The sequence below is a fragment of the Xiphias gladius genome, chromosome 17 (genome assembly GCF_016859285.1).
Source record: "Xiphias gladius isolate SHS-SW01 ecotype Sanya breed wild chromosome 17, ASM1685928v1, whole genome shotgun sequence".
In the NCBI taxonomy this organism is placed as follows: Eukaryota; Metazoa; Chordata; class Actinopteri; order Istiophoriformes; family Xiphiidae; genus Xiphias; species Xiphias gladius.
The window spans coordinates 18,388,471-18,415,843 of record NC_053416.1 but is presented as its reverse complement, the minus strand read 5'-3'; the positions used below and the strand labels follow the sequence as shown (position 1 = coordinate 18,415,843).

At 42.4% G+C, this 27,373-nt stretch overlaps 2 protein-coding genes across 6 annotated transcripts in view; one reads left to right on the top strand and one right to left on the bottom strand.

Annotated features, from left to right (window-relative positions):
* LOC120802646 (Down syndrome cell adhesion molecule-like protein 1 homolog) overlaps positions 1-11,788 on the top strand; it is a 52,302-nt gene extending 40,514 nt beyond the window's left edge. For 2 of the 3 annotated variants that reach the window (XM_040150686.1, XM_040150689.1), the window contains exons 19-33: positions 436-591; positions 2,769-2,908; positions 5,375-5,528; positions 6,130-6,247; positions 6,397-6,560; positions 6,663-6,761; positions 7,059-7,247; positions 7,948-8,235; positions 8,356-8,511; positions 8,651-8,681; positions 8,821-8,939; positions 9,066-9,218; positions 9,489-9,689; positions 10,170-10,481; positions 11,095-11,788. In XM_040150686.1, the coding sequence (XP_040006620.1) occupies positions 436-591; positions 2,769-2,908; positions 5,375-5,528; positions 6,130-6,247; positions 6,397-6,560; positions 6,663-6,761; positions 7,059-7,247; positions 7,948-8,235; positions 8,356-8,511; positions 8,651-8,681; positions 8,821-8,939; positions 9,066-9,218; positions 9,489-9,689; positions 10,170-10,481; positions 11,095-11,528 (2,714 nt within the window). In that variant the 3' untranslated portion in view covers positions 11,529-11,788. Of the gene's footprint in view, positions 1-435; positions 592-2,768; positions 2,909-5,374; positions 5,529-6,129; positions 6,248-6,396; positions 6,561-6,662; positions 6,762-7,058; positions 7,248-7,947; positions 8,236-8,355; positions 8,512-8,650; positions 8,682-8,820; positions 8,940-9,065; positions 9,219-9,488; positions 9,690-10,169; positions 10,495-10,701; positions 10,707-11,094 lie in introns of all 3 variants that reach the window. The other variant, XM_040150687.1, reaches the window with a different exon arrangement.
* A 3,948-nt stretch (positions 11,789-15,736) lies between these two features.
* arhgap35b (Rho GTPase activating protein 35b) lies at positions 15,737-27,217 on the bottom strand. Of its 3 annotated transcripts, none has more exons than XM_040150667.1 (7): positions 27,039-27,217; positions 20,316-24,227; positions 19,794-19,935; positions 19,307-19,384; positions 18,989-19,120; positions 18,651-18,756; positions 15,737-18,508 (listed from the first exon to the last, which is right to left on the bottom strand). In XM_040150667.1, exons 2-7 carry the CDS (start codon positions 24,033-24,035, stop codon positions 18,097-18,099), a joined length of 4,590 nt encoding a protein of 1,529 aa, XP_040006601.1. In that variant the 5' UTR covers positions 24,036-24,227; positions 27,039-27,217; the 3' UTR covers positions 15,737-18,096. The 3 variants fall into 3 exon arrangements, with proteins under 3 accessions (XP_040006601.1, XP_040006599.1, XP_040006600.1); XM_040150665.1 differs by lacking the exon at positions 27,039-27,217 and adding an exon at positions 26,382-27,032; XM_040150666.1 differs by lacking the exon at positions 27,039-27,217 and adding an exon at positions 26,119-26,172.
* Positions 27,218-27,373: the final 156 nt, after the last annotated feature.

The following is a 27,373-nucleotide window of genomic DNA, read 5'->3' as shown; positions in this document are numbered from 1 at the left end:
TGTTTATTTTTGTATTAGATTTTCAACTCCATCAATATTGATGGTCACTGAGATTACAGTACTGTAGTTGAGTGTCTTTGTGCTCCTGTGACTGTTAAACCCTGTCTCCTAAAAAATTAATTTCATATACAACTGAATTGCAAATATGTTTTGTGGGAAATTATTTAAAGAAAACCATAATCATTTCTTAATCTTACCCAAGTGCTTCGGTAGCCCGTAAACCTAACAAAATGTGGGACACAGCACGCAAATCCCAGTCTCTGCTTTAAAATCCTACCTAAAACTTCTCCGTACAACTGCTACCTTGTAATCCGGGCAGTAATCACGTTTCCTTCAAAACATTTCTAGCAAAGAAAGAGTTGGTCTGTGTTGCCTGTCCACCAGACAAGCACCGGTGCTCGCTCAAACAAGTTTTCCCCTCCTGTTATCCCTCAGAATGGGGGGAGATGCAGAATATCACCACTACTCGTGAACAGGTGGAGCTGCGAGGATTGGAGAAGTTCACCAACTACAGTGTTCAGGTGCTGGCCTACACACAAGCTGGAGATGGGGTCCGCAGCAACGTCCTGTATATCCAAACCCGTGAGGACCGTGAGTATACACGCAAACAGAAACTCAATAGAATAACATATCAGCATTGAATTTATTCATTCATATATTTAAGTGCGGAATAGTGTATGGGGTGAGGGTAAAGGCTGGTTTAGGCTCACTTTATGTATGAAAATAGTCCATTTCAACCCTCGCTGCCGCATACTTCCATACATCATCTACGTTGGCTTGGATGTTAAGCAATACATACACTAGAGGCAGCTCAGAGTCAAAAGATTCTGACAACACCAAACATGGCGACAGTGGAGGAGGTTGTAATAATGTACCTGTTTGTCCCTGTTCCCGAGCGAAGTAACATCATATAGATGTTTAAAATTTCTTAGCAACTCGCATAACGTCACTTTTAAAAATTTCGTCGTCATGTCCTATGGTCGTATCTCCCTTGAACTATTGGCTACACTGCCCCCATGATATGTGGTGGTACTGCTCCATTTCATCTGTATCCGTAAGCTTTCAGAAAACGTGCTCAAACACAGACGAAATTAACGCCAAGTACCGACAGAGTGCTCAGTCCGTATCCATATATGTGTCTAACGTTGAACATAAATGAGCCATAATGGGGTTAGGGAGACGGGAGATGGGAGATGGGAGGGGGACAGATAAAAAAAGGGCGCTGGACTGTATCTCAAACCCATGACAAAAGCTCATTTATGCTGGGAACTTCCATTAGCAGTGCTAATGAGAATTAAGAGGCTTTGGTCCATGGCTCAGGGCTGAGGGAGGGCTGGTAGGAGACATTGGGGGGAAAGGAGGGGTGCTCTCTGGGACCATATAGCATCCAGGAGTCAGCCATCCGCCCAGGCCTGCGTCTTTTCCACCAGCCCTCTTGCCATAGGCATAAGGATTAACTCCTGTTGGATTAGAAAGAATTAATTTTGTGCTTACACCATTGGAGGCAGGATTACAGCCAGATCCATGTCTCTTTATAGAGGAGTGGGAGGGGGGGGGCCCGGGGGTTGAAGATGGAAAGATACAGAGCTGATCACATAGCCTATTCTTGACTGACAACATGAATAAGGCATTAAAAAAGAAAAAATAGAAATGTCATAGCTAAAAAGTGTATTATGTCTACACTGTGACATATCCTCCTCTGATTGGCACAATAGTGCATAATATATTCATGTAAGTTGGGCTGTTCACTCAGGACCATTGTGCCTCTCTTCCTCATCATCACGAGGGCCATGCTGGCTGTGCAGCAGACTGCCTGTCTGTCTGTCTGGAGTCCTGGGCAGATTTTGGGCACCAGATGGGACTTAGCTCTCCCCCCTCCCACTGCCACTCCTACCTTGACATGGAGGTCCAGTTATGATAATGATCACTGCCTCGTCTGCCCCTCCCCACTGCTGCCACCACCATCATCTCTCCCCAAGGAACTGCACCTATCATTCTTGCCATTCTTTCATCCCCACGTCCCTCTTTTAAAAAATGCCTCGCTACATCTAATCTTTTGGAGTTTGTGTTTTTTTTCAATCTCTGCTCATGTAATGTGCAGGGGGGAGGCATCCGAGGGCATGGACTGGTTGAATGATAAGGGGGCCTCACATACAATAAAATTGGGGGGTGGATTTAGAGGGCTGCATCTTACACTGTGGTAGCCTCCTTCTTTAGACCCCAGATGAGGCCCAATGTCAGGCACAAGTTATATTTATGTGGAGATTGAATAGACTTGACACTGTGAACCCCATACTGTGAAGCCAGTGTGACAAAAGCATTGTTGTTCACCTTTAACAGTATCCAGTGTCCTGATGTGTTTTTTGTAAAGTGTGCATCCCTTTTAAAGCCTTCTTGCGCCTTTAGCTTGTAATAAGAGTATTAAGTGGTGTCCAGTGTCAAGCTGAAGTGGCTAGCAGAGGATCAGACACTAGTGTCTAATCTGTTTGTGGGTTGGAGAGTTAAGAGAATACTGGGTGTCACAGAGTCAGGAATGCTGACCAATGTCTGAATGAACATATGTCACGGCAGTCCACCCGAAGGGAGTTCTTCCAAGTCCTCCCAGAGCGGCTTAGTGCAGGATAAGACCACCAATCTGCAAACAAGCCTGCTCACTTTAATAGGCCTCCAATACCCCGCATGTGCGTGCACAAAAACACAAACAGAAGTACATACACACTGTATCTGCATGCCAACCATGCTGATGTTTCCATGTCTTTTTTCTCTAGTTCCTGGTCCACCGGCTGGCATCAAGGCAGTTCCCTCTTCTCCAAGTAGTGTGGTTGTGTCCTGGTTACCTCCTCACAAACCAAATGGTGTCATCCGCAAGTACACCATCTACTGCTCAAGTCCAGGGTCTGGACAACCGGTAAGTCTTTGCTCCTTGGGTGTGACTCATAAGTGGCCAGTAGAAAATGTTCCAACTGATTGAGAATCAAGGAATTTGTGAATTGATAAAAATCTAGAAGCTGAAACAATTAATTTGTAACCACTCGTATTAATTGAACCCATAAGTGTGTGTGTGTGTGTGTGTGTGTGTGTGTGTGTGTGTGTGTGTGTGTGTGTGTATGTATGTCTATATTTGCGTGCGTCTCTCTTTCACTGTGTTTGCACCATCGCTTTATTTCCTGCTCTCCCAGATGAACAGATGAGGTTGTCTTGGCAACGTGATGAGACGTAGATATGCAAATGAGGCAGAGAACAAGCTCACACATGCACAATGCCGCATCAGAAACACACACACACACACACACACACACACACACACACACACACACACACACACACACACACACACACAAAGATCATATTTCAATATTTTCTATTTATACACGTATGTGCAGCATTTCAGTTGTGTTTAGATCATGTACACCACAAACACCAGCGCACGGTTAAATCTGATATCAAGCTAGAATCTTACTTTCTTATTATTCACAAATACTCCTCCCTCTCTGTGCATGAGTGCCATGTAAATGAGCACAGGCAGGGAAGAGAGAGGGAGGAAGGGAGGGGGAAAGGAGGTTGCGAGAGAGAAAGAGACACACCATTAGAGGTAGGGGAAGACTGAGGGGAAATGAGAGTGAAAAAGAGGGATGAGGGGAGAGGAAGAGGGAGAGAGTGAGAGACAGGCAGGGAAAAAGGGAGGAGCAGAGGAGGGTATCAGTCACATCGAGATGAGAGTGCTTTTGTCCATCTTTTCATTATCTCCCTGTATCACTCCCTGGATCACCACAACACTGCCGATATGCTGGAGGAATGTTCGAAAGCAACCCCTCCTACCCCCCCGCCCCACCCACCCACAACCCACACCACTACCACCACCACCACACACAAACTCACACACATCCTCTTCCCTCCCTCCCTCCCTCTGTCCCTCCATCCTCTCCTCTTCACTGAGCAGAACAGAGAGGGATAGAGGAAAAGAGGGAAAAGCAAATGGTGAAGGAACTGACGATGAACACTGAGAGATGAACAGATTAAATAGATAGAACAGAGGCTCGACTTGAGAGAAAACAGTGTTTTTGTGCGCGCATTGGCATGTGTATGCAGGTGTACGTGTGGGTATCTTCTCAAAGATGTGCTTTTCGGATAATATTCACAGGAACACATAATTTAATACAGTATTGAAGCCACAATTGTTGCTTTTCTTAATCCAGTGAATAAATTTGCCTCTGTGATATGAAATAATGTAATTAATTTGGATCATTTGGAATTTATTTGGACTAGTTTATTGATCTGCACTATTCTGTTTTGTTCCAAAATACCGAAGAAAAAGGGAGAAAGCACATTTAATTTTGATGCATTTTTTTAATATTATAATATTTTTTTATTGTATCTTTTTATTTTACAGATTTTCTCAACACATTTTCTGAAACATAGATAAGACATTAATTGCAATTACCAGTCATTTATACCATGTAGCCCAACACTTAATGTGTGCAAAACGCAGTCACTCACTCAAAACCTTCAACTTGCGTGCCAAAGGTAAATAAATTGAACATCAAGCGAATCACTGCCACCAAAATTGAACTTCCTTTTTTCATTCTAAAAATACTTTAATGTGTAAGAAATAACTATGAAGAATCACAAGGCTAAAATGAAAAAATAGAAGAGCATTTAGGAACATACACTATATAAAATTAAAAAATAGTCTACAAGAAAATCAGTAATGCATCCTTGTCAATATAAGATGCATGAATCTTACATGCAAGAAATTTTTAAAAACCTCTTAATGGAATCTATTTCTATGTTTCTATGTCCATGTTGGTTTTCCTGTGAGCTGAAGCGATTTGAAATACTTGTACTACACACTAGATATGTATCATTTTGGCTTTTTTCCCAAAGAAGAAAAAACGTGCTTGTGTGTTGATCAATAGAATTTAAAATAAAAGGATTAAAATGCAGTTTTCTTAAATGTCTTCCTGCAAACCAGGTTGTCACTACAAAAAAAAAAAACACAGGCAAAAATGATAAAATCAACTATGCCTGAATTCCATGTTTCAGGACCCTGAAACTGTCCTAGTATTGTTCATGCTGATTCAATGTCATGGCTTACTGAGACACTTGAACAGAGCAGAGCCATCCTTATTAGTTAAAGTTTTAGTAACACCTGTGCTTTTCCTGTTATAAAATGTCTGCTGTTAAAAATATTAGGCGAATGTTTACTTCTTTCTTCCTGAGTTTTTTTTTTTTTTTTCAGTACTCATTTGAGCTCAATAACTTGCAACACATCTTTAGTCTGGTAGAGTTGCTAGTACACGAGCTGCCCCCAGGCCTGTCATGTCACTGTGTTATCATAGTTGGCTAACATGACGTTGTGTGTCCTCTGTCCCAGGCGCCCAGTGAGTACGAGGCCAACCCAGAGATGCTCTTCTATCGTATCACGCACCTTACCCGTGGTAAACAATACCACATCTGGGCTGCAGCCGTGACAACTGCCGGCCGTGGCAACATCAGCGCAAAGGTCACGGTGGAGCCTGCTGGGAAAGGTGGGTCCTCCGGGCGAGTGTGTAGTGGAGGAGATGGGTAAAGAGATTTCTGTATTGGTTATGAGGGAGAGCGTTCTAAAGATGGCTATGGAACGGCAACATGATGCCCTGTACGTAGATTTATCACTTTCATCACTCTCTCTCCTTCTTTCTCTGTCTGCTCTCTGTGCTATTGATTGACAGCCGTAGTATTGATTGAGTAGCGGCTATGTGGCAAGAAACGCTGTTGTTAATTATGTGGTGATGAACAGGGCCTATCCAGTAAAATGACCCTTGGGGAGAGAAGTAGCAGGCGTGGATCAATAGAGGGGAGGATCTATTGAGAAAAGATAGAGTGAAACTAAGAGGTTAGAGGAAGGGCTTCGCTGAAACACTAACGTACAGCTTTCTACTCCTGCAGCAGTAAATAAAGGCCCTTCCCCTTGGGCAAACTGGGCCACTCATTCAGCAAACATCAGAGTGGCAGTTTGGCAACCCCAAGTAAAGAAGAGAGACATCTTTGTGATTCTTCTTTTTGTTTTCTGTGTTTCTATCATCATCTGAGTGTGAGAGTGTGTGTCAAAGCTTTAATTGTTACACTTTGTGTGTCCTTGGTGAGCAGTCCCGGCTAAGATCCTGTCCTTTGGGGGTACGGTTACCACACCCTGGATGAAGGAAGTGCGTCTGCCCTGCAGCTCAGTGGGAGAGCCCGCCCCCACAATTAAATGGACCAAAGACAGGTCAGAGTTCATCATATACCATTTATATGTCAGCATCATGACTCACTCAGACACATGCTGCTGCTTGTGAGGGGAAACCCAGATAAATATAACTCATCTTAGTCCATAATGGGGTTGTTAACATTCGTAACCTCTCTGTAATCTGTCAGTGAGGACTCTGCCATTCCAGTGACAGCTGACAGTCAGCGGCAGATCTTATCCAACGGCACACTGGTGCTACGTTCAGTCAAAGCAGAGGATTCTGGGTACTACACCTGTACGGCAACTAACACACTGGGCTTTGACACCATCATAGTCAATCTTGTGGTGCAAGGTAGGAAGAAACAAGTGGAACTGACCGGTGGAAGACATGTTTGCTTTGTGATATTTCTGCCTTGCCCTTGTTGACTCACTGTCTCTGTGTGTGTACACCCAGTTCCTCCTGACCAGCCTCGTCTGACTGTCTCCACTACCTCCACCTCCTCCATCACCCTGGCTTGGATCCCTGGGGACAATGGAGGAAGCTCCATCAGAGGTATGCTCCTGACTAGACCTATTGTGAACAGAGAAACACCTTGCAGCTTCCTCATGAACAAATATAGTTGACCATCTAGTTCTTCTTGTGGCGGAGCCTTTTCACTGTGCTTGTAAACAATAAGCTTAATGTTTCTGGATAAGAAGAAGGCAAACTAGGACTGTTTGTGGCTGGTTGTTGCCCCCTGGTGTCCGACAGAGGTAGCAGCAGCCAGGATCCACCACAGTCTTTCAGTTTTTGGATTGACAGTAGTTGTCTTAAAGTACTTGGCTTTGACATGGAGCTTTGTGACTGCAGGATTTGTGCTGCAGTATTCTGTGGACAACACAGAGGAATGGAGGGATGTGTTCATCAGCTCCAGTGAGCGTTCATTCAGGTTGGACAATCTGCGCTGTGGAACCTGGTACAAGGTCAAGTTGGCTGCCAAGAACAGCGTGGGCTCAGGCCGCATCAGTGAGATCATTGAGGCTAAGACCCATGGAAGAGGTGAGGGGTGGAAGCAAAAGTGTTATAGACATGAGTGAAGTGGGAAACAAGTGAAAAGGGATTAAACAGACTGTAATTCTGGGGCCTCTTAACATAACAAAAGTGTAATTGCTAATTTCTCATTTTAAATGTTTCAGGAATAAATCTAAATATAAATTTGACCTTTCTTTGCTGACTTTGACACATTTTACATCAAGCTTTTGCTTGCATTTCCATTATATTTAATGTTTAAGGTAATATGAACTGTGTCTACTGCCCCTCGCAGTTTATGGGCATTGAAAACATGTATAATTGTAGTGTAATTGTGAAAAAAAAGTGAATGTGGAGGGAACTTGTTGGTTGTTTCCATTTACTTAATTCTAATTAAATTCAAATTTTTAAAATAGAAAGACCCAAAATGGCTCCATAGTGTTGCTGCGATGCTGTGATATCGAATGAAGAAATATTCAGAATAAATAATGCAGTGAGCTGGCACACTAAGTTGTGATCAGTGATCTTATTTCACATTGCATATTATATTACTGAAAATCTTCACCATGACTAAGGGCTTGTATTTAGGGAAAACTGTGCTATTACCGAAAAAAAAAAAAGAAAATCATGAATTAAATCCAAATGTGTTATAATCCACATTGCTTCGTTGGCATTACCACTCTCCGTCTAACCTCCTGTTCTTCTGTATCTTTGCCCTTCTTCTCTACAGAACCAGTGTTCAACAAGGACCAGCCGCTGCTCACCCACATCAACTCCACTCATGCAGGTCTCAACCTGCAGGGCTGGACCAGCGGCGGCTGCCCCATCACTGACCTGATGCTGGACTTCAGACCCAAAGGTACCTGGGCCTGGCAGAGCCTCAAGGCCAACTCCACCACTCAGCTCTTCCTCAGCGAGCTGCGGGAGGCCACCTGGTACGAGCTCAAAATGAAGGCCTGCAACAGTGCAGGGTGTGGAAACCAGAGCTCCCAGTTTGCAACTACTGACTATGATGGCAGTAAGTGTATCCCATGTCTTTTTCAGTCTCTCCATCACTCTTCTGTCATCTCTACCTCTCGTGCGAACTTTTCTGTATACTTTTTTTTTTTTCTTCATTTTTCTTTCCCTCTCTCCATAGGTACAATCCCCCCCATCAAATCAGCTCGCGGAGAAGGCGATGATGTGAAAAAGCTGTTCTCCATTGGCTCTCCTGTCATCCTGGTTACTTTGGGTGTTGCTTTACTCTTCATTATCCGCAAGAAACGCAAGGAGAAGAGGCTTAAACGTCTTAGGGGTGAGAGAAAGGAAAAGAGAGAGTACAGAGAGAGATCAATGTTATTGTGTGTAATGGATTAATGTAGCACAGAGTGACAAGTTGAAACGATTATCTTCACAGCTAACCATAATCTAATTAAGATATTGTCTTCTTATAGATGCTAAGAGCCTTGCTGAGATGCTTATCAGGTAAGAGCCAGCTTGCATTCAGCTTTTATGTTATCTATTTTTGGAAAACTTTATAAGAGAAATCAGTATGACTATACAGTATGTATCATATCCTTTTGTGTCTGTGTGTGTGTGTGTGTGTGTGTGTGTGTGTGTGCAGCAAGAACAATCGCAGTATAGACACTCCTGTGAAGGGGCCTCCTCAAGGACCAAGGCTCCATATTGACATCCCACGTGTTCAGCTACTCATTGAGGACAAGGAAGGCATTAAACAGATAGGCACGTGGCTATACATGGACAACAACACAACTTTCATTTATCAGTGTAATTCCCTATTAGCTTATATTAGATAATTAACATTTTTTTGTAAAACTGTTTTATTTCCTCATCTCTTGCCTGCAACAGGGGAAGACAAGGCAGCAGTGCCAGTGACAGACACTGAATTTAGCCAGTCAGTGAATCCTCAGAACTTCTGTACAGGCGTGTCTCTGCACCACCAAGCCCTTATCCAGAATTCAGGGCCTTTGATAGACATGTCAGACATCCGCCCAGGGACGAGTGAGTTGTGTTTTTCTTTTAACATAAAGATTTTGCATTAAATGTCACAGTTGTGATAAAGTGACGAGACATGAAAGAGACTGAGCAGGTAAATCTGGGTGAAAAATTTGACCCTTTATTGCATTGCATGTCCACTTACACCCACTTCAGTCATGCCAATGATGACACAGTTAAACAGTAACACAGTATCTAGTCTTCCTGACAATCAATACATGGATACACAGTCTCTGTGCTACAAAGCTGTTCTCTGATCACTGTGACCTCTCCCAGACCCCGTGTCCAGGAAGAGTATCAAATCAGCTCACAGCTCCAGGAACAGATACTCCAGCCAGTGGACACTGAGCCGACCGAGTCAGAGCCAGTCGACAGCCTCGGCACGAACTCTGACCTCAGACTGGCGGACAATGGGCTCACATGGGATCACTGCGACTGAGAGTGACAGCTACAGTGCCAGCCTCTCCCAAGACACAGGTGGGTCAATCCCCACCAGTGCAACTGACTATGTCCTACTATTGATTTAATCTCATTTCCATTTTTTACACCAAGAGGCAGTTCAGTCTTTAGTTTATAATTAAATGTAAGACCAATCTAGAGGCAAGTGTACAGTATATACACCATAACATACATTCTAAAATTACCAAATTTAAGGATGGAGAAAGAATGGGAGAAAACATACAGTACTCCATCTTTAACCACCACACCCACTAAAACTTTTTGTAAATCTTTCTCTAAAACATGTTGTAACTTTTCAGTGCCGTCAAAGGTTCTTCTTCTTCCCTACATATTTGAAAATATGTTTAAAAAAAATCAATCAACCACCTGGAAGTCAATGTAAGGAAATTTAAAATGTGACTCAGTTGGCTCTTAACTATTGCAGTGTAGCTTTTGCATTCTGAAATAGCAGCAGGTTAGTAAATTGTTGCCACAATTATATATTATTTGTTTTTCCAGATAAGGGTCGAAACAGCATGGTGTCGACAGAGAGCGCCTCCTCCACCTACGAGGAGCTGGCGAGGGCCTATGAGCACGCCAAGCTGGAGGAGCACCTGCAGCATGCAAAGTTCACCATTACAGAGTGTTTCATCTCCGACAGCTCGTCTGACCAAATGACCACAGGTACTAATGACCCAGCAGACAGCATGACCTCCCTCAGCACACCGTCCGAACCAGGCATCTGCCGCTTCACTGCCTCACCACCCAAACCGCAGGACTACGACCGTGGTAAAAATGTGGCTGTGCCCATTCCCCACCGCGCTAACAAAAGTAAGTATGAAAGATGAGAACCTTGCAGAGACAATTCTGCATGAACTCGTTCTTTTCCTTGATTTAGCACCTTTGAAAATGCGTTTTGCATTCAGCTCACCTGTAGCACTACCTCAGCGTTACAGTTAAGACACTCAACATAGACTGCAGTTTCTGGCTTCTTCTGCCTACTTATTGTGACCCAGCATTGGCACCGAAAAGTGAAGCCAGAATTCTGAACCAAAAGTATGAATTTTATTTACAGTGACCTAAAATGTTGATCCAAGTGGAATCATAAACTATATTATACCGTTCAGCAATTACCTACAGACAATAAAGTAGAATGACTCAAGCTACACAAGGGAGCAAGGAGTCATGTTACTTGACTGATAAGTCTGAGCAGTCACTCCAAGGCTTAGCTTCTCACCACACAAATGAAGAATCAAAGCAAAACCATGCGTTATTATATAGCAACAAAGGCCCAGGACATATTTCTTAATATGAATTTGGAAATCATTTGTCATCATCATTCACTTTAAGCTGTCAAAATGACGCAAAAGTAATTTTAGATTCAAATGACTTGTGTTGTCTTGTCTTGTCCTGACCCTTTTGACCCTTTTCTTGTCTTTCACAGGTGAATTCTGCAACCTACCCCTCTACATGAAGACGGATCCATTCTTCCGTAAGCAAGGGGAGCTGCATGACCCATGCCCGGCTGTGCCACCGCGGGAAGCCTCAATCCGCAGCCTAACGCAGCGGGCGTATCACACCCAGGGCCGTCACAAGACTCTAGACCCTGCCAAGCAGCAGGCCCTAACATTGGGTCATTCTGGGCTGGGCAGCTTGGGATCGAGCTCGGGCACTGCCACCTTACCCCAAAGGACTCTCACCATGCCCAGTTCCAACACTGCAGCAACAGCTTCCACTTCTAGCACGGGCAGCAACCCCACCAACAGTAACAAGGTGGGGGGCTCCAGAGACTCGCTGCTAGAGAGCAGCTCTTCTGCACTGGGGAGACTGCAGAAACAGAGTGTTGGGGCCTACTCCAAGTCATACACACTGGTGTAGTCCATTCTCTTGCACAGACTTGCACTGCTGTCCTACTCCTCAGCCAGCCCCACTCTGGCACTTTTCAGTCTGGGCCAGAAAGGGCATGCAACCATCATTCTTTACACCCAACCAATGGTGAACTGCCCAGCGTCCTGTGTAGTTTTCCTCGGGATAGGTGTTCTCCCAGACAGAGACCCAGCTAACCCTACTTTTCATGTTCACCTGGGACTCTATAAAAGAACTACTAACTCCAACTAACAGTTCCAGCCGGCTGGTGCTCAGCTCAGTTCTCACAGGAGTTGCACAGCAAAAAACCAGGAAGCAATTCTGTGGTCATTTGGAAATATTGACTATAACTAAGGAGCTAAAAGCTCTGTGTTTATGATGATGAAGACTACAATAGCCAGTATGAAGCTGTGTGGCCATCCTGTCTCTCACGCACACACATACTGTCCTCCATAGTTTGAGTATTATTTTCAAGTTGCAGGACTTCCAGTTAAGTTCCCTATCCTTACTATGTCTTTCACCCTCTATGTGTCTCTTAAAGTCCCAAATAGCTATTGGCAGATTTTCTCTTAATGGTGGTTCCGAAAGAAATGATTCAGGTTCACTTCCAAGAGGGAAAGACTGAGATTCTGTCACATTAATGTGACAGAATCTCTCCAGCTGAACAGTGTCTAACTTATTAAATAAATCATGACAACCCAAATGAACCAGCTATGATTTCTCACATTACAAATAGAGAATATTTGGTATTATAAAGAATTTACATATATATTTCTATATAGGTATATTATTGACATTTAAGTTCAATTATGACAAAGTATGAATTGTATTTACTACCATAGTGTAGTGGTACACACAGAAATTAAATGTTAATGTCAAATTTAAGAACGAGACAATCGCTCAATCATGAAATTTAAAAAAGAAATTTAAAAAAGGTTGGACTAAAGAAAGAAAAAAAAGTTTAGTATATATACGGCATCTTCTGTATGTTATTGTATGTAGACCGACCAAGAGAAGAGTGTTTTGAGAGCGGCCCTTTCCAAGCCCCATGTTGAGATGGGAAAAGCAAGATAGGCTACTTAGTTTTAGTTTCAGTTCCTGAAAAGGCAGCCTTCTGGGTGAACAGATTATAACCTCCGTGGTTTGCGACGCCTAATTCATGTGTGTTCTAGTTACCCCGTTGTGAACCTGATGGGTTGGTAAATCCCCAAATGAGTTTTATGTTGGGAGGAACATTGCTGCAAAGTGGTTAGAGACATGAATTGTGATACAGTATTAAGGCCTCTGTTTTTGGTGTAGATGGCAGAGACTGACAGTCACAGATGTAGTAACGCGTCCTACCGACTTCTCAGTCCGCCTCAGTACCACGCAGCCAAACCTTGCTCTTCAAAGAAAGAAAGACAACTAGCTGAAGGAATCCCAGTCATGATGTGAATGAAAAATAATATAATGTTGAAAGATGTTTTATGTCAGGGATTTCAGTTTTCCAAAATGATATAATGTTAACACAACTGATATCTTTGTTCTTGCCCTGTCTGAAGTACTGTATATGTCCCACTTTCGTTACCACCATACCCCTCCATTTTGCGCTAATATACACTCACACAAGAACCTATTGGAATGTCTTTTTGAAGCATTTCCATGATAGCGTTTTGTGGTTTATATTTGTTTATCCATTTGCTTTTTCTTTGTTTGTTTGTTAAGGGGAGGGGGTATCTGTTGGCCTGTTGATTTTGATTTATAATATTTGTTTTGATTTGTTTGGGATTTTGTCAAAATTTTGGCTACAGAGGTCAAACAGTACTAAGGTATGTGGCCTGTGTCTAAAACCAGTTCAGCCAAGTGAAATCAGGGACTCGTAGCTCTTTTGGTCACACAAAGTACTATTGTATTGTGTATATACTGGACAGGAGTTGGTCTGTAAACCTGAATTATTCAGACTCCCGTCCCTTTCCCCTGTTCAGATGAATTAAAGTAAAAATTCACCAACATTAACATACTAAATCCATCATCTCTACCTTTGTCAGTGTTGTTTATAGATTAAGTCTTGTACATAAAACACAGTTTTGTATGAAGAGCTATTTTCGTCAGAATAAATCAGGGGACACATCAGGGTTGAATGCCCCAATTTCAAAATTGAAATAGTATCAAAAAATAAAAATATTTTACTTCTGAAATGGGCAAAAAAAAAAAAAAAAAATTCTTTCCCTTTATGTTTTTGATACTAATTTGTTGAATTTTTATTCTTTTTTAAAGGTCTTTTGATGTTGTCATTTGTCCTATTTACTTTTTTATTATCATTATTTTGTATTTTGTTCATCCTCAAAAAAGTCATTGCATGCTTGCTAAAAGGGGAAAATTGAAGGAAAAAATGTATGAAAATCAAAAGCTAAAAAAAAAATGCTGAGGGTATCCCAAACATTTGTTTGAGTTGCTTGTTATAGCAATTGCTTGTGTTCAAAAGTACATTTTCTATGAAAAGAAAGCAAAAACTAAAAAGATCATTCTAACACCTTGTGCAATAAAGCTATCTTTCATACGTCACGGCTTCTGTCATTCTCAATAGGTTTGTTTGCATATCATCTTAACTTCTTAGGTGGTCTTGGGGCAAAAATTTGTAGTCTGGCCCCTTTTGACCTCCACTATACATGGCAGTTTCATTCATCCATTCCTCAGTCACCCAGAAAGATGTGAAATGAGGAGTTGTTCAAGCAATTAGCTGATTGACAGAAAATTAATGGCAAAATTTTTGATTTATTTTTGTAAAAAAAGGCCAAACTTTAACTGATCCCAGCTTCACAAATTTAAATATTTGCTAGTTTCACAGTTTTCTGATAGTAAACTCAAAATTTGGGGATTTTGGCTTTTGGAATTTTAATATGTTAACTAGGGCCTCACACAATAATGATGGGAATATTTCACAATTTTCTGACATTTTATACACTGATTATTAAAGAAAATAATTGTCAGACCTACTGATAATGAAAGTAATAGTTGGTTGCGGCCTTACAGTTCTCCAAGGTTTCCTGTGTGTGAATTACTTAAAGGAGAAAAAAAGTAAAGCAATTTCATAAAACACAACTTTATACCGATGAGTTCAATATAAACTAAAACAATTAAGGTATCAAAACAATGTCCCTCTTCAAGAGAAGGGCCTCAAGATGGAGGACCCAACATTCTACTATAAATTTCTAACAAATTTACGATTAATAAAATGTAGACAGAAGCAGAGTGGAGTGAACCTGGGGCCCCGGGGCAGTTGCCCCAGCCTTGGCAGCAGAGGATGTTCACCACCAGATTTCCGTTTGGTCTCAGTGATGCATATCAACATGGAGAAGTCATCAGAGAATTAGGAGTTGAATCTGAAATCTGAGGTGTAAAGACTGGGCTGGAAAGGGTACATAAGGAACTTATAAAGTCATGCAACTTTTTAATCACATGACACATGAGAATCCACTGTCAGTAATGAGAGGGAAGCAAAAACATGCTCGCCTTTGTAGCTCTACAGCTATGCAGCCACAAGATGGCATCACATCATTATGATGTCTGACTTCCTCCACAGAGGTTAACAGATACTGTGACAAAAGTATTCTACCACAAGAGTGCAGTCAGTCACGAGGGATATGCTGTGAATAATTGATGCGTTTCAGAGTCACCTGTACTTGTGCCTACAAACTACAGCTTCTAAGTATCTGAAGCAGAGACCTTACCTGCAATTTATATTGCGTACTTAGTTTATTAGTAGAATGCTTCATGGATAGCTTTACATAGATTTTTCTTTAGAGATTATTTACTGCTATTTATGCAAGATAAATATATATTCATGACGTGCTGTATCTGCGTACCAAGTTGTCAGTCAGGAAAATAGTTTAAATGTCACTCCACTATTGCACAATGGAAGATGCAGATAAAAATAGCCTGTCTAATGGCAGTAGGGAAAAGTAGGGCTTTTCAAAAAACTGCCATGGACCCTCCCCTCCATTTTCACGTAACACTAACATTTTTAACCAACAAACTGATATTCTTAATTCCTTGGGGCCCACTGTTGTGACAATATTATTCTAGCTGCAATTGTGTGGCTTTGTGTAATATAATTAGATAATACATTTTTAACAAAGTTCCACTGTCATTTCAAATTCAAACAATTTGTGATGGTAATGGTTGGAGGTACCTCTCAAATTGTAAAAGAATCAATGGAGGACACATACACATGCACCACAAGAATGCTGAGGACAATCTTACAAGATTTAATTTATTAACTATTATACAGTTCACATAAGGCCTTCATCTTGAAACACTATTCTCAGTCAGACAAATTCCATGGTTTGCTCTTGGTGCACAGTACATAAACTTTCACGTTTCAGTTATTCCACTTCAGTAATTGTTTTGTTCTTGTACTAATTTCATGTTTTCAAACAGGAAGAGGCTTTCATCCTTCTCCCTTGGTGTGTTTTTTAAATCATGCACTAAACTTATGTGGCCTTGAACCATTCACAAAAATTGTAAAAATGGACTTTCAATCATCGAAATACACACTAGAAATGTTTTCTACTATTGACTAAAGGGTGGCGTTCCCCCACATACAAATAAACAACCATTATAGAGTAGTATGCACTCACTTTTTGCTCATTGAACAGCAGATTTGCCAAGTTTGTGTCAGAAGTCAAGTGATGTAGTAAGGTTATATACTCCCAAGAATCGTGTTATAGTGGGAAAGCTGCTTGGATGGTTCTGTGCCAGCCTTAATGTTACAACTTACAGCTCTGAGCAGTTTGAAGAGATGCTCTGAGTTTAGTCTGATAAACATATAAAATGACTGACTTCCAACAGCAATGCGATTCCAAAAGTACCAGAAGTGATCCCAAATACTAATACAACCAATGACCTAACTAGTCTGTTCATTGTTGCAACCAAGAACCATAAGAGCCACATCATCCAGAACTTGTATGTCTCGTGTTCCATTTTTTCTCAATCCCATTGAAAAGACAGTGCTTCCTCTCATACGTTTAATGCTTAAAATTATCAGGTCTTCATTAACAGTGGTACCACTGAAAATGTACTGCTTGTTTTCCATGAAAAGGGAGGACATTATGCCAGCACAAAACTAATTCACTAGAGCAGGTAAACGGCCGGTGTTGCTTCCTGAATGTGTCTCATTCACAAATATTTAACTTCTACTGGTCATTGTATTGTATAGCAGAACTAGCAGTAACAGTGTGTTGAGAATACTAAACCTTCTGAGTTAAAGGTCCTTAATATTAGATGAATACAAAGAGCTTGGTTTGATAGACAGCCACAGCAACACATCCAGCAACTTATCATGTTTCAAGCGTTTGGTTTCCATGAACACCAGATGGCAATGTAGAGTTGTATTAGGGTATGACTAGGTTACACACTCAAAAATGGCAACATTTCTCCTTCACTTGACTGATCTCTGATATTATCAGGGTCTAATTAATCCAAACCTCCCTACACATCCACTCTGATCAACCAACAGCTAGAAAAAGGACAAACTCTAAAAAGAAAACTATTTTTCACATGGCTGGATGAATGAGGAAAATAAGCAGACTCAGATTTCCCATCAACCTAAAAGGGGACCTCTGGATCAACTTAAAGAACATAAGTTTTTACAAAAGGATCTTGTTTCACAAGCCTGTACTGATGCCACACTCAACCACTAAACAAACAATATGGACAATTAATAAATGTGGCATTTCTTCAAATGTAACACTAAACTATCAAAAAGTGCTTCAGATAAGTTTGTGGATAAAAAAACAAGTCTGATGTAAACAAAGTTTGATCTGCCAGAGCTCTGTAGAGGCAATGGGTATGGCTGTTTGAGCTGTGAAATTAAAAACACACAAGAAAACAGTATGTCCCAAAAAAAAAAAAAAAACCCTTTCGAGGGAAAAACAACAGTGATCATTAAAGTGCATCCCTGGATGTGTACCTACCCCTTCCCTTCCCTCCCCATGTTGACCCCTCAAGTAGAGCCAATGAGAGAAACCCCAAAGGCAGACAGAGGAACCCTCTGCTATATGGAGCACACTGCTGCCCAAAGGACCTACAGAGGAACAGTCTATAAATCCAGTGGCAGTACTTTCATGAGAAAAAAAAAAGAAAAAAACTATAACAGTTATACACGGATAAAAACATGGCATTCACACATCATTTCTTCCAGCTTGGCATAGAGATTTCAATTTCTTAGTAGTGTAGGATAAGTGGTGGCTGTTGACAGAAGAGAGGCTTGCTGTGACAGCGACCTCTGTCCTCCACTTCTGTCCTGATGTCAAATTCCAGGCGATCAGGAACTCAAGAGGGCAGAGAGAGAATCACTGCTAATGGTAGCCTACCCTGATGCACACAGGTATGGATACAAATGACAGGTTGGAGAAGTTTCTCAGACACTTATCTCCGCTCTTCATAACCTAGGTTGTCCATGATCAGAAATGTAGTGTGCAAGTGCACATTTTTTTTTTGTTTTGGGTTTTTTTTGGGTTTTTTTTTAATTTTTTTTTTTATAGTGCGTGTTGGTGATAAGGTCCAGCATCATCATGGGCACATGTGGTTTAATTGTCTCTCACAGTGTCTCTTGTTCGGCAGGGGAATGGTGGGAGTGGGGGTGCTGGTGGAGGGGAGGGAGCAGTGACTGCAGGGGAGACTGGGGGGTGGTGGGTGGGGACTGCTGCAGGGGGCTGAAGTGTGTGGTGGTGTGGGGAGGAGAGGAACGGTAACAAGAGTAGGCAGAGCTCCCACTGAGGGTGGTGGTGGGTGAGGCAGGGAGGCCTGCTAGGCCGGTGGGGGAGTCGAGGAGGGGCTGGTTGTAAAAGAAAAATGCACACTGGTGGATGAAGGTCTCGATGATTGTCTGGTAGGTGCGTGTGGCAGTCAGGGCATCCATTGTGGAGAAGTCTGGCCTCATGAGAGTTGGCCAGAAGCAGATTGACAAGTTTTCACTGGTCATCAAGTTCACCCTGCTCAGCTGGCTCACCCTGCGAAAAACACAATCAGACACCAATTTATTCATTCTCATCATACGGTGCGGAAAAAAACAAAACAAAAAACAGATGGGGGTCTACCACACAAGACCAACAAATCCATGAAAGTGTTTTAAACAGTAGACCGGCAACTTACTTGTGTAAGTGGCTCACTACATATTTGAAGACTTCATAATTCTCTCTGGGGAATTTCCTCAGGACATCCTTCATGGTATATAGCCTCTGTTCTCTGTCATTGATTTCTGCACACACGGAGGGAAGCAACCATTAAATCTAAGAGCTCAGCATTGCACACAGTAATTGTAAACTAAAATCTCTCTCTGCAGTATGATGGAAATTATTCTTGTCAACAATGAAACACCTAAAACAGAGCAAAGCAGGTCTGTCAAAACCTTCCCTACCCTCTTCCCTCCTAAAGAAATAATCTTTTTATGTTCTAGTGAAGACCCTCCCAGCCCAGCAGTGTTTGCTTACTGAAAGCATCCAATAGGTCCACCTGCAGAGCACAAGGCACCAGGGGCTCGGGCAGCTCAGAGAAGAAGCTTTTGAGGGCTCCAGCCACAGTGTTTATAGAGAAGTCTTTCTCCACTAGGTCTAATCCGTGGTCTACAAAGGAGAAAGAGAGAGTTAAAGGGATCAGAGAAAATAAGCTCATCAGTAGTAGATATCTTCAGGACCAAACAATCAGTTGCATGTCACTTTCCTTTGGTAACCTTCTGTTTATGTTTTGATTAGGCAGCCACATAATTACATGTCAAACACCTGGTTCAACAAGTCTGACGAGTAACTCACCTTGTTCAAACTGCCTCTGCATGCTTTCCATCTCTGACTTGTTGCCACTTACACGATACAAACCCTCTGTATTCAGGCCTGAGGAAAACACAGCAAAGCAGAGAAAAGAGGGAACCGGGAGGGGGGGGTTCAGTGGGAAACAAGCAAAGCACAAGCTCTTCATTAGCCTGCAAACAGACATGACAATACAGATGTTGGCAGTTTCTGTTGGAGTACTTAACTGAAACTGAATAAACCACTGTTTTTCTTTCACATTACTTGGTCATGAACAGGCGCAGGGGTTTAGGAGATCTAACAATAAGCATGTATAGATGACTAACAAATAACATTAATTTTATGTGTTTGCCTATAGTGAAGAATAAAAACTGATGTATGACCATTGCCATTATTTCCAAGAATAAAACTTTAAATCACATTTTGAATACATCATAGGCACAGCGGCACAATGTAGATAGTTAAACAGAGGTTAAAAGACAAAACAACTTACCTGTTGTCTCAATGAAGCGGACACACTTCTCAATGAAGAGTGGGATAGGTCTGTCTGGGGATACCACATTTACTAGGGGGACCCCAAAGTAACTGCTCTCCAGGGGCTTCGGAATAGCTGGACGGGGCTTTTGTCTTGTTTTCTGTGAAGAAAGAAAGACAGACGACTCTTGACTGTCTCAAATAGGGATATTTATGTTGATACTAAGTGGCCCTCATTGGCTTCTAACTAAATGTGATGTTCCCAATCAGCAGCAAATCAAGAGTCTGTCACATTTAGTCACAAGCTTAATGTCTAGATATACCAAGGTTTAAACAAGCTCACTCAACACTAACCTCAATATATTTTATAACTATAATAGCACTACTATACAGAACATCTATTATATAGAACAGTTAAAAAAAACAAAACATGAATTAATTACCACCAATTTCTGTCTGAGATTATAAACAAGTGAATTAAAAGTAAATGAGCTACCTTTTCTGGATTAAAAAATAAAAAAAAGGGGGGTAAAATACACACCTTGGCAGTTCGTCGCAGGCTCTTCAGAATGTTCCTCTTTTTTGGGTCTTCACTCTCCTCATTAACAAGATTTTCACCCTTCAGGGTCCCAAAGTCATCTTCCTTGGACTTTGGAAGAGCTCCCATCTCATCATCGCTGCCTATGAAGCTTGTGCGGAAGCTGCTGAACTTGCCAAGCCGCTTGGAGCGGTCACGGTAGAGACGAGGCTTCACCCCCACTGCCGAGAACTTCCTCCTACGCTCAAGAGAGCTGCTGTCTGCTTCGCTGTCTGAGCCATTACCATTCGAGTGCATCCTGTTGGAGTTGCGGATTGTGATGATTTTGCCTTGTGTGCTGTCATGTGGCACTGAGTAGATGATCTCTTCATTGCTAGGGCGGGGTTTTGAAACAGCGTCCATGGGTTCCGCATAGTCTGAGGGATCGTAACCCACATCCCCACCGGGAACCCAGGTAACAGCAGAGGGTAGGGAGCGACGATGTCCTAGTGTATCGATATATGGGCTACGGCTAACCTTCCGGAAGTCAAAAGTGACACCCGGTTTAACTCTCACTTGGGGGGGTACTTTGTTGTTGAGTTTGTTCTCAAAGTCTCTGATATCAGAGATGACAGAGATGTCACTGGAATCTAAGTCAGGCAGGTTGAAGCCGCCACTATGAGAAGTGAGTGTGCCATCATAGTATGGTGGCGATGGCTCTACGTCATCCTCTGAATCCAGAAACATGGTGACAGGACTGGGAGAACTGCAGCGTGGAGAGTACACATTTTCATTGGTGCAGGCTTCAGCAACATTATCGTACATGTGTGTGGCCTCCACAATGTTGCGTTTCTCTACCACCTCCATCAGAAAAGAATGGAACATGTCTATCCTGTGCAGGCCCCCCACTACCCCCCCGGAGCCACAAACGACACTATTGAAACGACCCTCGATCTCATGGGCTAGCTCCTCCCCCTGAATCAGCTGTTCACAGGCATAGTCGCTGTCAGTGAGTTCTGCCTGGCTATCTCCCACTGCCAACAGCTGAACTGGGATGATGTCTTGTACCTCACATAAGAATGCACACAGAGTCTCCAGGGAGGCTTTTCGAGAGACTGAGTACACTGCAATGTAGCCATGTACTAACCTGCTCTTGCGCAAAGTAAAGGAGGCGTGGTATGAAAGCAGAGATAGCTCTATAGCCAGCTTGTGTCCACCAACTGTCTGCTCCAGCAATACAGAGGTACCACTATTAGACATGGGCCTGCAGTGCTGATGCATTAGGAAAGGGGACAGGAGCTGCTCGATGTCATAGGAGTCTCCACACATTAAACACATGACGACGCGAAGGTCTGCCTCCGGGACTGGCTGATGAGGAGAGTCTCGTAAACCTTGAGGCTCAGGGAGGAGGGGTGGGGAGCTGCTACTAAAAGATGTGCTTCTCCTAATGTCCAGAAGGCTCCTCAGCACCTGGTTGATTTGAGTCTCATTGACATTATGGCCATAGCCCACACCAGGGGAGGCTGGGTCTAAAAAGCTACACTGCAATCTCCTTGCAACCTGCTGCCCTTGTGTTATTAGGTTTAAGGCAGTTTCTCCACCTATATCCACATATGATCCTACGCCTCTTTTAGTGACTAAAAGCAGTGATGTTGGCAGCTGTGCCAGCTGGCTATCCCTTCGACCTAGAGTTGATTCCCTAAGTCGCTCAAGGCTTTCAACCACATAAGAGAGAGACTCTTTTGAATTATACAGACACAGACATCCATGAGGGGTGAAAGTGGGCGTGTGGAAGGAGTTCACTGGAAGACGTACATTTCCCTCAATAGGCCGCAGTGTCAATTCATACATCTTCCCATCCAACACATACCAGTCATCATTTGTGCAGAGAGCCCTAATCTCATTGGCAAATTCTCTGGCCAGTCCATCCTTCCCCAGTATGACAAGGTTAATTCTGTCAGCCTTGGTGTCTCCAAAATGAGCTTTTACATCAAAAAAGGGGTAACATGTGGGGAAACGTGAAGCTAAGAGTTGTTCAATCTTAGAGTCTCCGCAATGAGGACTGCTAGGGCAGGTTTCCTTGGTAGGGTGATAGACAAAATGGATATGCTTCAGTACCAGAGCATCTCTTTCAGCTGGAAGCTTTTGTAGCGCCTTGAACCTCTGTTCCTCCCCCAAAACCTCCTGAATTGCCCCCATCTTCTCCTTGCTTGGCTTGGCATCTACCTCAAGTTCGTAAAAAAGCTCAGAGTACTCCAGTAAGAGCTCCTGAAAGTCTTCTTTAGCACGGTCAATCATCTCTTTCTGATGGCGGTTGTACAAGTCCAAGTACTCTGGCTCCTCAAGCCACTGGTAGAACTCTTCATTCATGATAAAGCTGCGTGCCTCCTCCCATGGTTTACCAGGTGTGACAAAGGGAGAGGAAGCTAATTTCTGTTTAAACTCCAGCCTCATCTCTGCTCGTCTGCACTCATTACGCAGATGTTCCAAGTGGGCATTAAATATGTCCTCTGCTTCAGCGGTCTCCAGGAGGTCTGAAGGGATTCGCTCATCTTCCATGTTATCAATGTGAGATGTATCCTCCCATGGTGAGTCCTCCAGAACAACAAACCAGTGGGCAAAGTGCTGCTTGGACTCTAAGACCTTCTGTACCCCAGACCAGCTCAGCTGATCTATCTCATCCAGATCAGGAACCAAAGAACTAAGTGCCAAAGGAAGAGTGCTTAAGTATATTTTACGACGCCTCTCAATATGTTCCTGCTTCAGACGGTAGACATGCTGTTGAAAAAGCTTCTTGCACTTAGCTGTTCCCTCGAGGAAGACATACTCTTTGTACTCTGGGGAGGTGTTCATGCGTCGACTGGTGTTTAACCAGGTTTCATTATGATTCTTTACTATACGGTTGATTAGCCATTCATAGCGATCCTTGGTAGAAGCTATCTGCTGACTCTGGAGCTTTAGGGCTTCAAAATAAGGAATGATCTTGGGCTTGCCCCTGCTCTTATCAATAAGTTGAACCAAAGTGAGGAAGGCAAGGTCCACATTTATATTTGAGCGTGCAGATGTCTCAACTACTGGTAGACTCTTTTTTGTGATAGCAAAGGTATGTGCATCTTTGATGTAGCGTTCAACTCCTTCGTCACACTTGGTGAGGACCAGCACAATGGGCTTCTTCGTCTTGCTGAGCTGACCATACAGGTTGGTGACAAATTTCAGCTGGTCATCAAAGTTGCGGTTCATGCCCCGGCTTACATCAACACAAAGCAAGAAGCCATCAACCTGCAGCTTGCCCTCAGGCATTTGTTTTTGCTCAAAGTCTTGCTCCAGACCCAGCTGATCTGTACAGAAGTACATGAGCTTCTCTGCTGAAGCCAGCTTCGTTGCGGCTGCCCGTTTGATATAGGGCTGCATAGCAGTGCTACGGTGCGGCTGAAATGTCTGGTCATCAATGAATTCAGTTTGCTCCACAACATGCATCCTACAGTCAGGGCCCTCCTCCAGAACCCGTGACACCTCCCCCCAAAACAGAAAGTGATCATTATTAACCACTCGACCCCCAAAGTCACTGGTGCTCAACACCGATGTGTGGTCCAAGTAGAAGTCATCAGCACTAGGTCGCACAAACCTATTACATAAACAGGACTTCCCAACCCCACATTGCCCCTTCTCTTTCTCTGTTCCTGACAAACCCACCACGATGAGGTTATAAATGGGCGCTCGGGCATCTTGCTTTTTCGCCATCATAGTCTGCCGACGCTCATCCTGCCATAAACAGGCACTGTATAAAGGAGTTCACTTGTATGTTTGTCCATAAAGTTGCTGATCCACAAGGGAGATCAGATTTCACTTTCTTCTGGTGGGCTTCGATTTTAATAAATAGCAGTGCAGTGATATGAGCAGAGGGTTCTTTCATTCATTCCTTATACGAATCAGATCCTGTCAAAAAAAACAAAAACAAAAAAAACAAACAAACAATCAATCAGACAAACTGGGCAATCAACAAAAATATATTTGCAATAAAAAAGGGAAAGAAGACAAAATTTGTAAAAACAACCAATGGAACAAATGGCACACTCTTATCTCTATGAGAAATTAGGCAACTATGATAAAAATAAAAACATATCATTGTCAAAACATGCTACTTGATGTGGTAAAGGACTAGTGTTGTTGCCAGTACTTTTTCTTAAAAACTGTTCAACATAGCCGTTTTTATATTTCTCTTGTTCGGAATAAATGAGTGATCTCTAATAATAAAGGAAGATGAGAGTGATAAGAGGCACATTTTATACCATTTGTGCACATTTCCTTTGCATACCAAATTATATTGAAGAAATGGACCCTCTCAATAGTCAGGGCAGGGTGTAATGTTTAAGAGCAACTAGTGTTGGCTCTTTGACTCTGAGTGCAACTGGTTATTAGGCTCTAATTACTGTCCATGATCATGACTATGGCCTTGATAGTGTACCAAGTCCGATCATTTGTCAAAACCAATTAACTGTAATGGGTAAAGTCACAGCATTAATATTATTACTGTACAAATCAAGTCATTTTTTCCATCATATCTAGCCACCAGCAAAAGCACAATGAAGACAGTTGTACAGGACCAGTAATAGCAACCAGTCACAATATCTCCTGAGAGGGGTCATAGATTTTTGTTGTACAAGTAATGGCCAAAATACAGTAAACTCAATTTCAAACGAGGAAGCACACTGATGTTTGCAAATTTCATTAAATTGTCAGGCAGATTTATTGTCCGCTCCAGGGCTGCAACTATTATTCTCCTTGTTGAATTTATCATCTGCTGAGTATTTTTTCCAATCATTTAGTATAAAAATGTCAAAAATGCCCATCACATTTACTCTGAGCCCAAGGTGACATCTTCAAATTGCTTCTCTGTCTGAAAAAACCCAAAACCCAAGGGAATACACTTTACTATTACTAGAAAAGTAAACCAGCAAATACTAAACAAGTGCATTTTCTGGTATTTTTGCTTAAAATTTTCTTCATTTTAAACATTACTTTAACGATCAAACATTTTGCATATTAGTTTTTCATTCATACTCATTTCAGCTCCGGTCCACTGTCTGAAAATAAATTAATTTATCATTGAACCAGTATCTAAATAATTACATTAATCCAACGAGAAAACATGTTGGGAGTGGTGCTCTTTAAATGACCATGTCAGCTGATCAGTGAGTAGGGTGACAGGCATAAAATATGACTGTTACCACCTCAGTCACCATTTTTTATTTTTTACTTGACACCTTTTCCACCTAAATGGAACAACGGCTATCAGCACCATCTCAAAAGACAAAACAGTGAATTAATAAAAAAAAACTATCAACAAAGTCAGACACATGTGCTCTATGCCAAAGGAAACTGAATTTGCTCACCCTGTTAAGACACTTCATATTGAAATTTACATTATTACAGCATTGATTAACGCTTCCATTATTATAGTAGTGATGCACATCAGATACAATAGCCAGCTCATAATTCCAATAGAAGGGCGAAAATTAACAAATAGAATTTCATTTATGTGCAATATGACTCACTGGAGTCAAACATCTAACAAAATGTGGAATCACAGGCTCATGATGAAACCAATAACCTATCACATGAAGTGATCACACATTAGAAACAAACAACTCTGGCAGGGTCAAAAGCAACCGGCAGTCCACACCGCTCAGCTGAGTCAGGCCTGATATCCAAACGAACAGACAAGTTCTTAGCAAATAAAAACAACCAAACTGCCCTATCTAGCAACATCAAAACGCAGTTTGCTAAAACGAACCTTCGAGCAATTTCATTTATATAACCTACTTACTCAGATAAGATTTTGTAACGTTATACGTTGCAAAGGATTAACAGTTAACATGGGCTTTAGGGTGCACAGAGAGGGGCTGACCACGCCAGGCCTGCTGTCTACATAATGAAATTAGAGCCGAAATCAGGGATAGCCTACCTTTTCCACACCGACAGACAATGTTAAAAGGGAATTTGTTTACCCAGGTGTCTAGGGTGTAGCACTCGACAGCTTGACTAGGAAATCGCCCATAAAGAAGAGGAGAGAGCATGTAGGGTACATACCATCGCATTTCTCCCTTTCTCCTCTTGCATCTGTCAGGCCAGTGCTTGCCGCAGCCCTCGCCGCCTGATGTGCACAGGCATAAAGCTGCAGAATACACTCTGGGTCGTCTCAATTCACAGATAATACTGATAATACTACAACTTGTACGATTGGGGTAATTTGATTTAAATATCAATTACCCGTGTCTGGATTCTCTTATTTACTATTATTGTTTTCGTTGCAATTAAACACGGGGAAGGAGGAAATGAATATCCCAAATAATAGAGCAATCCAATTTTGTTTCTTGCAAGAGTTTTTCCTCTTGAGAAATTCGGGCGTATGGAAATCTTCCTAGCCGTCTTCTTCTCGGTTCACCACGTTGCTTTTTCAATAATTATTCTGTCCATTGTTGTGCCCACATAACGCTGGGCCAATCGCGCACACGAGACAACGGTGAGTTCGTTGCAATCGCCGTGGAGCTTCGTCTGAAATATGCTTCTACTGCAACAGAAATTGTTCATGTCCTGATCAATTTATGAGCAGATTGCGTGTGGAGGTGGTATTTCTGCCAGCTTTCCGATAATGGCGGCGGCCCTCCTCCCCGGACCTAGTTCTCCTCTTCTTTTCTTTGGGAAAAGGGAGCTGTGGAGACAGAAGCAGCGGAGAGAGGGACTCACCCAGCGGCGCCCTCACACAACTGCAGCAGGTCGGTCCTGTGCTGCTAGCTCACCAGTATACTGATGCCTATGCGGGGCTCGTTACTCGAAAGTAATCGATTTGTCAACGTTCAGTTCATATTGCAAAAGTATTATCACAAGTTTGTACATTACTCACCGGAGAGGAGCCATTCGTTATGGAGATAAATTGTTTTCCATTACACATGATTTAAAAAAAAAAAAAAAAACAACGGTTGCATCGCCTTAAAAAAATGTCCAGGAGTCGCTTAACATTAGCTTACGTGCTGCTTGATCTGTGAATGGCATCGACTGCTCCACACCAGCATGTCCTCCGT